The sequence below is a fragment of the Cyprinus carpio genome, chromosome A7 (genome assembly GCF_018340385.1).
Source record: "Cyprinus carpio isolate SPL01 chromosome A7, ASM1834038v1, whole genome shotgun sequence".
Taxonomy (NCBI): domain Eukaryota; kingdom Metazoa; phylum Chordata; class Actinopteri; order Cypriniformes; family Cyprinidae; genus Cyprinus; species Cyprinus carpio.
Window position 1 is genome coordinate 25,209,435 of NC_056578.1, and position 15,498 is coordinate 25,224,932.

General features: G+C 38.7%; 1 protein-coding gene across 4 annotated transcripts in view; it reads left to right on the forward strand.

The window, feature by feature from the left end:
• The window catches only part of LOC109093410 (A disintegrin and metalloproteinase with thrombospondin motifs 18-like), a 51,390-nt gene that overhangs the window by 19,787 nt on the left and 16,105 nt on the right, over positions 1-15,498 (forward strand). For 3 of the 4 annotated variants that reach the window (XM_042760591.1, XM_019107141.2, XM_019107140.2), the window contains exons 9-16: positions 269-406; positions 633-786; positions 1,855-1,950; positions 2,662-2,810; positions 7,887-8,059; positions 10,625-10,755; positions 10,912-11,035; positions 11,843-12,090. In XM_042760591.1, the coding sequence (XP_042616525.1) occupies positions 269-406; positions 633-786; positions 1,855-1,950; positions 2,662-2,810; positions 7,887-8,059; positions 10,625-10,755; positions 10,912-11,035; positions 11,843-12,090 (1,213 nt within the window). The remainder of the gene's footprint in view (positions 1-268; positions 407-632; positions 787-1,854; positions 1,951-2,661; positions 2,811-7,886; positions 8,060-10,624; positions 10,756-10,911; positions 11,036-11,842; positions 12,091-15,498) is intronic. The other variant, XM_042760590.1, reaches the window with a different exon arrangement.

Sequence of the window (15,498 nt, forward strand, 5' to 3'; positions counted from 1 at the left end):
CCATATGTTTATTTTGATGCATTAATTAGTCTGATTGCCACAGGGCTGTTGAAAGTAAACATCTAAATGTGAATCATGTGATTTATTCAGTATAGTACGGAGATTATCGAAGGGTTTTGTGGGATGAAAGAGCTTTCAGCTGTAGAGGTAATGTCCCACCAGACTCAGGGAGTAGTTTCTGTCCTTAGGTTGTACACAAGTAGTCTCACTGGGTAAAACTTACAATCTCCATCTCTCCCTCTTTTGTTCCCTCATTTTTTTGCCCCAGTTTTGGAATGATCCATGACGGAGAGGGGAATCCCTGCCGGAAGACTGAAGGGAACATAATGTCTCCCACATTGGCTGGGAATAATGGTGTTTTCTCATGGTCTGCCTGTAGTCGGCAATACTTGAACCGATTTTTAGGGTAAACTTTCACTTCACCCCACAGAAAAAGTGGTGTATAAATCCATTTTAGAAATATTTAATTTCCTATACACTATAATATTTATTATAAATAATTTTATATATATGTTACATTTATTTTTTGTTTATATATATATATATATATATATATATATATATATATATATATATATATATATATGTCTGTTTCCGTGTTCATCTTTCTTTGCATGCGTTTGTGTTCACAGTACAGCTCAGGCTTCATGTCTAGTGGATGAACCTAAGCAGATAGGCCAGTACAAGTACCCTGAGCAGCTTCCAGGTCAGCTGTATGATGCTGATATACAGTGCAAATGGCAGTTTGGCTCGAAAGCAAAACTGTGCAGCCTGGACTTTGTAAAGGTAACTCATAGTGTATAAAATATACTATTAGGATTCTCTTCATAGTTGGAGCACTTCAGTGGATCTTTATGCTAAATTAGTTTGAGCACATGTTAGAAATGTCAAACAACTTCTGTTAAACAATTCAGCTTCAATCAATCCTTTTGACAAAACACAATGTCACAATAGAATTCGCTGAGATTGAGTTCATTTAGGGTCTCAGATATTTAAATGTGCTTCAACCTGTAATGTTTGTGTAGGGAGACGTCATGGTCAACACAAACCCACATCTGAGCTTTGGAAAGAAAACAGTCTACTGAGAGGAAGCCCGTTGCCTCAAAATCTACTCTAAGTCTTCATTCACAGTCCATGGTCAAAGATGGACAGGGCCCCCTTTGGCATCTGTTGTAGCCTTTAGCGTCTAACACACACATTGATATGCAAATAGTTGCGCTTGGGAAATGAACATTGCGAGAGTCTATCTGTGGGATTAGCTCTCATGCTATGGACTTCCTCTTTGAGAGAACCCTGTTGCTTTTGTGTGCTTAGGAGACCTTCTACGTGTTCTGAAAAACCTCTTAAACGTCAACCTTGATGGAAGGCAGCTGTACATCTCAATTAAGAACGATTGTAGAGATAAAAGCCAATGTTTTTGTTTTCTGTTCAACCAAGCCATCCTGTCCTTGTCACAAAGTCGTTGAGATGTAATTAGCCGTGGGAGCTAGCGGTGTTAGCTACCCAATGTCCCAGAGTCCAGTGTTACTAGCTTTTGTAAACCATGTCTCTCTCTCACTGTCTGCCAGATGCAATCGGGCCGTCGGCCAGCAGTGGCCGGTCTCCCAACCCCTCATCACCCATTATTATCGTCATATTGTGTGAAGAAACAAAATGCAACGATAATAGCATGTTTCTTTTGGGCAGCACAGTAATTGATTTTGACAGGCTTTTTTATTTGTTGGGAAAGCTGATTGGCCGTTGCTGTAGAAACAAGAGGTCAGCATGGTGAGGTGCAAGCCAGGGAGGTTGAAGGGTTCCCAGTGGGTGTAGGCCCATTTTTGACTGTGCTCTCTGTGTGTTGGTGCCCACCAGGACATCTGTAAATCATTGTGGTGCCACAGAACAGGACACCGGTGTGAGACCAAGTTCATGCCTGCTGCCGAGGGCACCATCTGCGGACCAGACATGGTGAGTGAGTGCTTGTCTGTTCGCCATTTCTCTGTCTGAACTCACTGAACCACCATTCAAGGAGGAACACAAACTGACCAGTCTCTCTCGCCATTTTTCTTCATGCACACCTGCAGTATTGTTCTTTGCTTTGTGTAAATGTTCCATAAGGATGGTTGGTCCTTTCCACTGGTTGATGGGGATGAGAGGTGCTGATGTGTGGGACTGTGTGGCTTGGCTGGACCGAGTCCTGCTCTCCAGGTGTAAATCTGGGCCCCATCCCAAACCAGCAGGCTCAAGATCTTCTCGGCAGATATACTCTCTCCTTTACCTCACTTTTCCTCTCATACCATCTCTTCTCTTTCACATTAAAACATGAGTTTGTCTGATAGTAGTCTGCTATCTCCTCATCTACCACACAAACACTAATTTTGGTGGCTGTTTTGAAAAGAGTAAAAAAGGGAATTATTAGACAGTGAGATTGAGCCCAGTCTAACATAAGAAGTAAAGCCACAATATAAGATAAAAAGTTGGAGCTGTGAAATAATATAAAATAATAATTACAAGAAATAGTTGCAAGATTGTAAGATATAATTTAACATTGTGAGATATAAGTTTGTAATTGCAAGATATAAAGGCACAATGTGAGAAATAAAGAGGGGTAAAAAAAGACTTGACTCATGATTTTCAGGCTTTTAAGATGTTTATTCTTTTTTTATTTCCATAATGCAGTGGTGCCGGAGAGGACAGTGTGTCAAATTTGGTGATCATGGTCCTACAGCAGTGCATGGCCAGTGGTCAGGCTGGTCCGAGTGGTCTGACTGTTCACGTACCTGTGGTGGAGGGGTCATGTACAGAGAGCGTTCCTGCAACAGCCCCAGGTAACCAAAAACTCAAAGATATCAGACACTGTGCTTCAGACTCATTCATGTTAAGATACTGACACATTATTACATTTGTTTGAGTGAACCAACTATTATGAATTTGAAGAATATGGTTAAAATCAGTTTGTGTTCGTGTACGAGAGGAAATCCAGATAAATATGACTTCTGATTGCAAAATGACGTTATTTTTATATTGTGCTCTGACCGGTTGTTAATGCTAATTAAAATTATCACTGCAGTAAAATGTTAATGGCACTTTTTCGTGAATGGTAGATTAGCTGTGAATGGGGGAAGCATTGTGAAACATGTGTTTCCTTACCAACTGACCTATTGCAACTCCTAGATTACCCCCGAACTTTGACACACTGCGTAATCTTGGATTAAGTGTATTCTGCTATGTCAGAGTTTCAGAACGCAAAGGATCAGTGTATCTACAGAGTTCTCAGACAATTACAGTTCAAAATCTTTCCAGCACGAGAAAGAACACACACACACACACACACACACACACACACACACACACACACACACACACACACACACACACACACACACACACACACACACACACACACATATATAAACATACATATATGTATATAAGAAGGATTGTTCAAGATTTGAGTGTCTGTCAAATAGCAGATGGAGTTTTTGTGCGTTTAGGTTCAGGTGCTTCCTCTCTTTATGTGGTGGCAGGTTTATTTGAGATTGGGTTTCTATAGACCACAGGTGGCTCTACATGTGGTTTGGTCAAGCTTATGGAGCATGGAATTGTGCTTCATCAACATTTGGCTGTCTAGAGCATCTTAACATATTTCTGTTGGAATAGGAAATACTTATAATGCCTTAGACAGCCAGACCAACATGTCTGACATGAACAGTTCCAGTAAAGAAAGAAAGAAAGCGAGAAAGAAACTATTTAAAATGATGTGAGATGAGGTGGAGAACTTCATTAATGCCCTAGAAATACCAATCCCAAAAATCACTGTGTGTTTGTTAAAGTGGGTACATATTAAATTGGACACATGTGATCTATATTATGCATTGTGATCTCATACAAAGTGTTTAAGTAGATTTAAAGATTAGGTTGATTTAAAGATCCTTTACATAGATGCACAACATTTGGAGAGATCCTGCTAAATTATTTTGGAAACACATTGCTAGAAAAGAAAAGAAAAGAAAAGAAAAGAAAAGAAAAGAAAAGAAAAGAAAAGAAAAGAAAAGAAAAGAAAAGAAAAGAAAAGAAAAGAAAAGAAAAGGCATTTCCCATTTGCAAGAAAGGTGTTTTATTTTTTGTCCTGATTTTGTTGGTCTATATTAGTTCAATGGCGTCTGATCCACTGAAAGAGGCTTAAGGGTGCTGCAGCTGGGTTTGCTTTTAAGGCATAATTTGCACTATAATCTGAGATTTTTGGGAGGTATTAGCCTACATTTTCTCTGTTTTTGCTATCAGAGTCACCCCCCCCCCATTGTTCAGTAAAAATAAGACAATATCTATTTTTTTTCACACTGTAGTCAAGTGTGCTATGATCATTGTAACTGACTTCTCTTCTCAATGAGCGGCTATTTACACATACAGTTTTTATGAGGTGCAAACCATGAACATCTGCCTGCATTCTGCATGAAAAGCAGAGTTCATGCTGATCAGAACATTTTATCTGTTTTATTTCACTCGGAAATGTTTCAAAAGAGGCATTTTGATGGACAATTTTCCCTTACGGCTCTCAGACAGCACCTGCAGTGGAATAGGTGTTGGTATGTCTTCTGTTTGTGGCGGTGATGTTCAAGGGGAATCCCCATTCTCATCACTTCAGTATTAGGTCCTCAGGAGACAGCTGCTGAAGCCAGCGGCATAAGATATCATCTCACTCAAACATCATTTATCAATAAATATGATCTGATAAATGTGTTCCCTTGACTTTATCCATACTCAGCTGGCAGATTTACAGGTTCAAGTGTCTTTGATATGAATGTTTGAAAAATGCATCTGGCAATAGCGTAGTGTAGATGGTTGTTGATGGGATTGCTTTTTTGAAGTTTGTTTACTGTATAGGATACAGTGTTAACTAAGAGAACATGGGTAGCATTAATGCACCATTACCAGAGGCCAAAGTTGAAAGAGTAGGATGCATGTACAATCACCCTCAGGGCTTCGGAAAGCCCCTAACAAACAAATGATTAAATTTCATTGCATCATTGTTTGGTTTTGTTTATTTATATGTAGAGGGCTCTGTTTTAATGACTTGACTTTAAAGTGGATATCTAATGGCTAACAGTGTGGGCATAATGAGGGTTTGATTACAGATGGGAGATGTATTGAGAGAGTGAGGTAGAGAAGGATGTGGGCCTAGGTGGGGAGTTTTAGGGAGATTCAGGCAAGCAGACAGACAGGGTGACCCTGTGCCCCCTGACTTTTACATTTAGTACTTTAACATTCCCCAGTTAGGAAACAGTGCTACAAAGTCTTGTCGACAAAGAGAAAAGAGAATAATGTTCCCTTTTGCCAACAACTCTTGTGTGAAGTTTAGCATGTAGCACTAAATTGATTTGGGCACAGTTATTTCAACATATAATCATAAAACATGCACTTGGCTTTCTCCCCTGCCTCTCCTCTTTCAATCTCTCTCTGTGCTTTGTGTGTTTTTGTAAGTGCTCTACCATATGGGCCTATAGTACACTGTCACTAAAGCTCTAATAGGATCAGCCTGAAATCTGCTTCAAAAACAAAAGCAGACATGCACAAACAGCCGTCTGACAGCACTGTTAGACTATCATTGATCTCACTGACTTCTTCTGAAAAGTGAGGCAGAATTTTCCAATGCAGTATATTTATAGGCACCCATAGATCAAGGTTCCTCAGAGTTTTCTTGCCAGGATCCACCTAGAGAAGTATAATCTCGTTGAGACCCACCAAAAACTTTTTAGTAAAAAAAAAAAAAAAGAAAGAAAAAAAAATTTAAATATTGTAATTGCCTATATAACAACTTCAAAGTCACCAGCAAGTTTCCAACAAATCTTTTGATATTTCAAATTTACAAGCTGTAATATTTTAGTTAGCTTAGTTTGCGAGGAGCCAAGAATAAACACAATGAGGCTGTAAAAGTGCATTAGTGAGTAGATGAGTTTACCTGTTCTGCATGAAAACCTCGGTAGTCCTATTTAGCCACTTGTTAGCTTAAGCCTTTTTTCAAGACACATAGAAGCTTAAAAAATAACAAGTGGGGTTTTACTGATGTTTTTTATGTTGTAAAATGCAACATAAAAATATGCTAAGCTTATGTTAACCACTGACCCTATTTTTGGCATTTAACCAAAAACCCACTGACTATCACAGGATGGACCCAGAAGTTCAAAAATGCTAGAATATGCAGTTCAGTAAGTGAATCATATGAAGAGTTCAGATGCAAAACCCTCTAAAAGCCATTTGAAAATTTCCTTTAAAATTAGCATTTTTATTCGGCTGCTGTGTTTATGTTCAGTAAATTCACTTTAATGTCATTGAATAGTTTCTTCTCATTGCCATTAAAGTGAAATAACTTAACATAAACACAGGAGCTTGCTAAAAATGCTAATTTCAGAAGAAAATTTCAGATGGCTTTTAGACGGTTTTGCATCTGAACTCTTCATATGTTGATTCAGTAGCCACTCTAATGGATTTGGTGAGTTATATAAATGAAGGTTCATCAAACCGGTAACTCAGATTCTTTTTAAACAATTCAATAAAATAATCAACTCTTTAGAGTCTTTTGTTCAATTTGTCTCTCTGTATTTTTGCGTGCATCTGAACCCACCACCATTCTAGTGACCTACTTATTCCCAATCTGCAACCCACTAGCGGGTCAAGACCCACAGTTTTAAAAATGGCTGTTCTAGACAATAGAATTATGTTGTCAGTTTTCAGAAGAAAAGTAATTCATATATCTTACTGTGTGTATTTTCCCCATGCTTTCTCTGTTTGATCACTAGTGTACATGCATAAAGATGATGAGTGATTTTTAAGAGTGCGTGGAAGGCTCATCTGTCCTCTCTGTGAGCGGTTTCCTAACCTCAAGTGTGAACATGCAATAAAAAGCTAAAGGCCAGAGACTAAAAGAACATGCACAGGCACACACACACAGATTGGCAGGCCCATGGCACAGTCCTTTGCTTTGAGGTTAGGCTACAAGAGGGTACCCAAGAGTCTTCCACTTTAAAACATGCAGCCATGCCGCAAGCATGCCTCCAGTCTCACAGCCTCTGTTACAGGAGCTGCTGGATCGCTTTTCCCCAGGAAAGATGGTGACTGTCTGCTTCATGTGGCACTTGGATGCATTCCTGTGGCATTGGGAGGAGGCTAACGCTCTTCAAGAGCCTCAAGCTGCCTCAGCAAGACAGGGTGACAGTTCAAACACATTGTCCAGAGCCTGAGGGCTGACCTTTTATGATATCCAGCCTTGCTTGCAAGAGTTGGCCATTACAGATTTCAGAGAAGTAAAGTTGAATAAATGAAATTCCATGTTGGTTCAAGCAGGGTTATGTTAGTTTGGTGGTTGTTTTTTGCTAGATCAGCCAGAAAAAGCCTATCACTGTTTATCAGTGTCAGCTTGTTGGTTAACTAGTTAAGAAAACATGGTAGGGACCATTCAAAACAAAACATTTTCAGCCAGGTTTCCTATTTGCCTGCAAGCAAGTTGACTCAGATAACACAATGTGTAAAGTACACCAACACAGCTGCGTGCTGTCTTATTCTCGTTGACGTTTATTATTCAAAAATCATAGCTGTTGAAAACACAGGCGAGTCCAAGTCATGAATGGAATTGAATCCCAAATACTTTATATCTTTTACAGCTGTCAGTTGGGATGTGATTCAGTCAGACACATCACTGATAATACACAAAGACATTCCCTTAGTGCAGATGCTAATGCAAATCATATGAAATGCATCTCACCAGCCTCTCTTCCAAAAAATACTGAATGGCTGTCATTCCTCTTGCATGTTGAATGCTTGCTGAGGCACATCTGTTTCTTCTCTTCTTCTCGCTCTCTCTCCTTGCTTCCATGTTCATTTGTGCTAATTGCTGGTTGTTTCACCCACCCACAGCACAACGGCAAGTTCTGCCAAGGCCCCGGTCGACTGCACCAGCTGTGTAACACTAAGCGATGCCAGCCCAATGGAGTGGACTTCAGAGCTCAGCAGTGTGCCGAGTACAACAGCAAACCCTTCAGGGGATGGTACTACAAATGGAAGCCATACACCAAAGTGGAAGGTATGGGAGATATTTGGGCCTTAATGCATTCATTACGAACAAAAGCAAATGTCTCATTAACAGCTGGAAGAGAGCACAGTAAACCTCTGCTGGGTTCAAAATCCCCATGCGTCTTCATTTACTGGATGAGCGAGAATCACACTTAAAAAAAAGAAAAAAAAAGAATGTATAATAAATGTATGAGTTCAGTCACATTTTAAATAATAAAATAAAATAAAATAAAATAAAATAAAATAAAATAAAATATAATATAATATAATATAATATAATATAATATAATATAATATAATATAATATAATATAATATAATATAATATAATATAATATACCATTCTAATGTTTGGGGGCTGTAAGATTTTTTTTTTTTTAATGTTAAAAAAAAAGTCTTTCTATACTTACCATGGCTGCATTTATTTTATCAAAAATACAATAAAACCGTAATATTGTTAAATGTTACATTTAAATTAGCAGCCATTACTCCAGTCTTTAGTGCCACATGATCCTTCAGAAATCATTCTATTATGCTGATTTGGTGATCAAGAAGCATTTCATATTATTAACCATTTTAAAAAACAGTTCTGCTGCTTAATATTTTTATGGAAATGGGATACATTTCAGGATTATCTGTGGAATGTAGCACTAAAAAGAACAACATTTATTTGAAATAGAAAACTTTTAAAATCTGTATTGTCACACTTTATCAATTAAATATATAATTTTGAACAGTATATGCACCCTTGTCTGACATAACTAACAACAAACCTCTAAAGAACATTCATCTCAGACCTTGCCTGCTTAGTTTTTAATGCTTGATATGTGAGTCAGCAAGAACAGGTGTGTTTTTAAATAGTAATCATTCTAATTTGTTTCTGACAGAACGTATTGAGATTGTTACATAGGACAAATATATTCCACCCAAGCGATTCATCTCACCTAATGTGTGTTGACTAAGCTATGCATGGATTTGGACTTGAAACATGTATCCACTCGTTCTGTGAGAGCAGTGCACTGATCGACCTTGTAGGCAGGTTTGGACCTGAATAGGACCCTGTTTGTGTGTTTGGGCTTTCTTATGAGTTAATGGACTGGGAGTGAAAAAGGGAAAGGATAGGAACAATTATGTACTGTCCTGTCAGATTTTGTAAAACTAATGAGAAAGACCTCAGAGGAGATGCTGAGCTGTCTCCTGCTAGAAAGACCTCATCAGTGTATCCAGGGGTTTCAGTGGGGTGAATGGAGCTCAGTGCTCTGATCAGTAGGTTGTGTGTTTCAGTGGCTAGTACAGGTGTTAGGAAACACTAAACCCTATCTGACTGAGATTTTGGAGCTAGATCAAATTGGATTAACATGTCCTGTTGTTAAGTTCCTCTTGGGCTCCTCTTTACTTTTAGGTGCATTATTCAGAATTAAGCGTTTATTGTTCGGTTTAGCTTCCCTTTCAGCGACACCCGTAAGTCTGTAACAACATCATTTGTTTTCCTTTGAAGTATAAGCACAATAATTATGATCTAATATGTTAAAAAAAATGTAATGGTTCATACTGAGCTGCTGTATTGGATGAGCCTGGATATGTGTGTGGACGCAGATGCATCTCTGATATGTATGGACCCATATTTTTTACTTTGTGGGAGAGTTGGATAGAGTTGCCCCTCTTGCATTCCAGCTTTATGGGCCAATTGGTAACAGAGTTTTAAATTTTAGTGCAACATGTTTTCTGTGGGTATGTTCTCTACAGTGTGGTGAACATTCCAGTTGCTTCACAGCCAATCACACACAGCTTAAACATGCCCAGTAATTAGCACTAGACAGCAATACACAATTGCATTGTGTCTGCTAGGAATAAATTATGCATAATGTGATTTATGACGTAATTGAATTTAATAAAAATGTTTTTAATTTATTTTGTACAGCAATAGGGTTTATGTGCGGCAGACTTCCGTATTCTGTTAAACAGGTCTCGACGATTCCTGTTCAAGCATTTTGCAAATTTTCCATTAAATATGAAGCTGTTTTACTCAAGATGCCTTCAAATTAAATACAAAGATGATCATAACCAATGTCCATCACACATGCGGAGTGACATCTAAAAGTTTTTTATTTTTTATTCTTTTTACTAACATTTAGATATAAAAATTGAATAAAACATCAACAATATAAACAGCTAGCTAGTTTAACTGATTACATTAAAAGTCCATAGATGTCTCCATTATTTACAGCTGTTAACACATTTTCCGACAAGTGGTAGCGATGACACTTGTTTTCCGGGTTTGGTCAGGTGACGTTCAACATATACTCTTTGTGTTGATAGAGAAATCCCATTCTTAGGCTCAAAATGAAGTGACATATGGGAATCATTGATAGTTTGGGTTTGTGCATGTGTTTCAAAGAATTGTTTTCCATTTTACATAAAAGTCCACCTGCGTTTTGTCTTTAAAATGTTCACAGGATCATTGCTCCATATGTCTTCATGCATGAAACTTCATAGCAGCACACTGAGAGGACCATTCTAACATAAAATCACTCTGAAGCTATAAGATCTAATCACCCCATCTATCTCCTATCTAGAAGAGGACATCTGTAAGCTGTACTGCATTGCTGAGGACTTTGATTTTTTCTTCGCTATGTCCAGCAAAGTCAAAGATGGGACATCTTGCTCAGACTACAAAGGAGGCATATGCATTGATGGGATATGCAAGGTATGTGAGGGGGTGATTATTCTGAGAAGGTCATATTTCTGGCATCACATTTACCATTGTTTTTTTTTTTGCATGAGAATTGATTGACATATGCCCAGTTGGCTAAACTGTGTGTGTCAGTTTGAAAATTTCATTTTAATAACTTTTCCTGTGCAGCCGGTGGGCTGTGACCAGGTGTTGGGATCAAAGGCTGCTTTGGATGCCTGTGGCGTTTGTAAAGGAGACAACTCCACCTGCACGTTCTACAGTGGCCAGTACACCCTCCAGCACAGAGCCAATGGTAAGGTGCTTGTAGATCATGTTCCTTTCATACCTTCTGATCTTCTCCAACAAATCAATATTTTGAAGAGAATAACAGGCTACAAGAGAAAGAAAATCATTATAAAATAATAGAAAAATGCCTAAAGCAATGGTTCTCACCTATAGTTCTTAATTTTATCAGTGCTGAAAACAGTTGGGCTGCTTAATATTTTAATGAAAACAGTGGTACATTTTTCTTTAATCAACAAAGTTCTTTAATCAACGGAAAGTTAATTTTTTTTTTTTTTTTTTTTTTTTTTTTTTTAAATAGAAATCTTTTGTAATATAATAAATACCTTTAATCTATTTTTTTTAATCAATTTAATACATAATTTCTCAATTTAAAATTATTCCTAAAATGAAATCTTACTGACCCCAAATTTTTGAATCTTTCACAATTTTAGGGGGGATTGAACACCGGAGGTAATTGGGTGGTATTTGATTCTTTTGATTTGATCAAAATAGTTTGAGAACTAGTGGTCTTTAATAAAATATAATAAAAGATCACAGAGACTGAAATAAGAGAAGAAGAATTCCTTGCAGTATGAGCAAGTCTGTCACTTTATAGCTCCTCTCCTCAGACTTACCAGAAAACTTAAATGTACTTTTTAGAGCACTTACACAGCGAGAGCTCTGCAGTCTGGCACCTCATCGCTCTCCTCCGACTGAAGGAGGTGATAATGCATCAGCTCAAAGATGCCTGTTCCCTCTGGCCTTTAAAAATGCAGAAACTGCAAAAGTGAGCAGATATGGCAAACCTATGTTCTCTTTTTCCCCTTCTCTTCAGAATACTACCCCGTTGTGACGGTCCCTGCTGGAGCAAGGAGCATCAGAGTGCAGGAGATGGAAATCTCCACCAGCTACCTGGCTGTCCGCAGCCTGAAGCGTGGCACCTACTACCTGACGGGAGATTGGACGGTGGACTGGCCTGGCAGGTTCCAGTTTGCAGGCACTATGTTCAACTATCAGCGCTCTTTCAACCATCCTGAGATCCTATACGCCACAGGCCCCACTAATGAGACCCTGCTCTTTGAAGTGAGTCACCCTGTCCCCGTCCAGCCTGACACCTGTTAGCGAATTAGCCATGACAGGGTCTTGGCAAGAGTGCCGTGGCCATGCGGTCAGATGAAAACAAGGCTGAGGGACAGTGGGTGAGTGAGAGATGAGAAACAATGAGGGAAAGCTAGAAAGAGACAGAAGAGAAGGGACACAAATGAGTCAAACGAGCAGACTAACGCCTCTGTTTGGGATTAATTGCAGGCCTGAGCCGAGGTTATCATTGTGACTTTCATCTTCAGTGTTTAGAGATTCGAGATCAAACGGTGCGACAATGTGAATGGCACTAAGCTTTGAACTCGCTGCACTGTGTGCTGTGCTAATGGGCAGCACAGGGCACCGCTTACATGAAGGGTGATGAGTATGGGTTCAGATGTCCCTTTGAGATTAAGTCATAATAAGAGTACTTCATATATCTGCACAAATCTGAAGCAGGGATAAGAGAGATAATTAGATTTCAGAAGAATCATTTAAACCCTTTATCGCCATTGTGTTATACTGCAGTAGATCTGTTCTGTGGGCTGATATGAAATGTTAAGCTTGCTGTTGGAAAGAAAATTTGCTTATCCATGATACAGCATTATTTATATATTACAGTTAGAAATAGATTTGTTACCTCCAGGCAAAGAAAAAACACGAGAAAACAACTTTTAAGTCAAAAGCTCAAGAAAACAGCTTTGCTTACATTGATGTTAAGGAAAAATTAATAAGATCTTGAGATAATTTGATGTCAAACTCACTAGAAATTTAGTCAAGATTTAAAATAGATGTTATGTTATGTCTGTCTATGTTATGTCAAAATCTATAGAACATTAAGTTATGATTGTAACAACACAAGACTAAAATAAAGAAAAATGCTGTAGCATTATGCTGTTGCAATCTGTATTGTAACCATCATAAAGTCATGTTAAAGTTTGAATGAATAATTTTGACTCCAAGAAAGAATATCATGATGGCATGTTTGGATGACTTCACTTACCAGTTAAAACAAATGCAGATCCATTATATCATACATCCAAATTTCTTTTGTTACCAACTCCTCAAGCTGTTAAAAATCAATTTGGCCTTGATACTATTGCAGGTGTTGTTGTGTAATTTGTACAAAAGTTAGGCATGCTTCATTTAATACACTTTCATTTTGAACTAATTTACCGGCCTTTGATCTGCACCGCACTCAACCTGTGCTTTATGTGCATGCAGCATTCCCCTTCAGCCCACATGCCCTCTCTTCATTACAGTTTCCCCAGGGTGCATGGGTGGTGGCAGCAAAGGTCTGATTTGCAGATGAGTTGGCATTAATCTCTCTAAGTATGCTCTGTAATTTCAAAAAGAAGAGTAGGGTAGAGAGAGATTAAAAGATTTCTGCAATTGAACTCAGTAGATCAGAGAGGCTTGGGGTCACGATTCGAGGGAAGCAGCTGGTCAATTAAGCTTGGCTGGATCTCTCGTTTTAATGGATAAGTATCAGCTTCAAGACCCTTACTGAATGCTTAGGAAAATGCATTTTGAGAAATGCGAACGGAGCAGTTCCTTTCAAACTTGACATGCTTCTGATTTAAACTCTTTTTTGGGATTTATTTAAGTATTGACATTCTTGTGGCATGTCTTAAGAGGGTCATGCCAGCCCAGAGTGATTAATTTAAATGTGCTCCCATTCATCAGTCTTTCATTCACTCGTTTCTTCTTGATGGTAGAAACTGCTACGCTTCTAGTCAGGGCACAGATGGATTTTTGTGTAGTAACCCTATACTGGGAGTGCTTGATAATGAACCTGTCCTAGTAGTCCTGTAGTTTAGTAATTACTCCAGATTTTCCGTCATTATTCAGAATGTCTAGAGCGAAAGAGGGGCGTTAGATGCAAATTAGATGAAGCTTTCATTGCAACATAAACAAAACACGATGCAAGGAAGCATCAGAAAACTAGCTTTTACAGTATTTGGATGGGGAAGGTTGTTTTGCATGTTGAATTGATGTTTAAAATTGTGATTCTTGTTGCATATGTTAAGACTGTAACTCTAGACTTCCTATATCAGAGCGCAGACATGGTGCAATGGACAGATGGATCAGAGACCTCCTCCTGAGCCTGATTCTGGAATAGTTGCTCTGTGTTTAGTGCCAACTGTAAATCTGGACCAGCTTTGAACAGTGTGCAGGGTCTTACAGACCGCTTCCAGGGCAATAGATTCAGCCTGGACACTCAGAGGGAGAGTGAGCCAAGATACAGTATGTTAAAAAGTTTGCTAACTTGCCACTGTGTTTCAGTATACTTGTTTTACTTCCTCTGGAAATCCTCCAACCTTCAAATACCACACAATATCTTCTGCTGTTCTGTTGATAGATTATTTCCTCTTCTACAGGTCTGGACGTACTTGAGTTACTTTCAGTTAGTGGTTCTGTCTCAACATCCACCTGCATCTCATTGAACATGAAACATGAATTCACATGAATTCATACCTCTCCATCTGTAATGTAAAGCATAAATTCATGACACTAAATTTAACCGAAGTTTGGCTAGTAAAGATTTTGGATAGTTTTACCTAAACCGATAATCTGACAGAGCGTTGAGACTGGTTTATTGTGTTTATTGTGACTGATATAAGCATAATCTTCCCACATCAGCAGCAGCCTGCCACACACTTCCTGTTTAAAACATTAACTGAGGGTAAGTCCATAGTAATTAGAGGATGGGTGGCATCTGCCTAATCCACTACTTAAGTTCACACTCTTACTTAAGAGAAATTTGGGCTGCCTTGCAATCACCGTTGCCTTGAGTAAACACTGCTGCAACTCTCCAGTGACCCTTAAGATTCGATCCTTGTTTAGCTCTACATATAGTTTAGTGGTTTACCAGTTCCAGTGAATTTGGTGTCATTGCATTTTTTTTCTTCTTATAAACAGTCTGAGGAAAATCCCAATGTGGCAAAGTCTGAGTAAAAACAAAGGTCCTCTTCTTGTCTGAGAACTTTTCCACTCCATTAGAGTTATCCTCAGTCTGTCCTCTTTGGCCTTGGGCACAGATTTAGTGTGGAACTGACTGAACTTCCTCTGTGGTCTGGTCTCACATGAATGAGTACAAGATCTTCTCCAGGAACAGCCACCAAAACTATAGCATACAGGCCTACTGAAACATAAACATCAGTGTAAAACTTGCTGGGAAATAAAGTATCACAGCACACCACTATATGAAAATATTCAGATTCACCCAACCACCAGTTTGGTCCACTTGTGCCGTTTTCCAAGCTGACAAGCTTCAGTTCAGACACATAGACAAACTAATTCAAGCATCCCTTCAGATCAGCGTCGCTAGGAGCTGTGGTGTCATCTCAATCCCAGTGGAGCTACAGCCACAAAACAGTAGCAGACACTCTGGCAGCTTCTCCCTTGCTG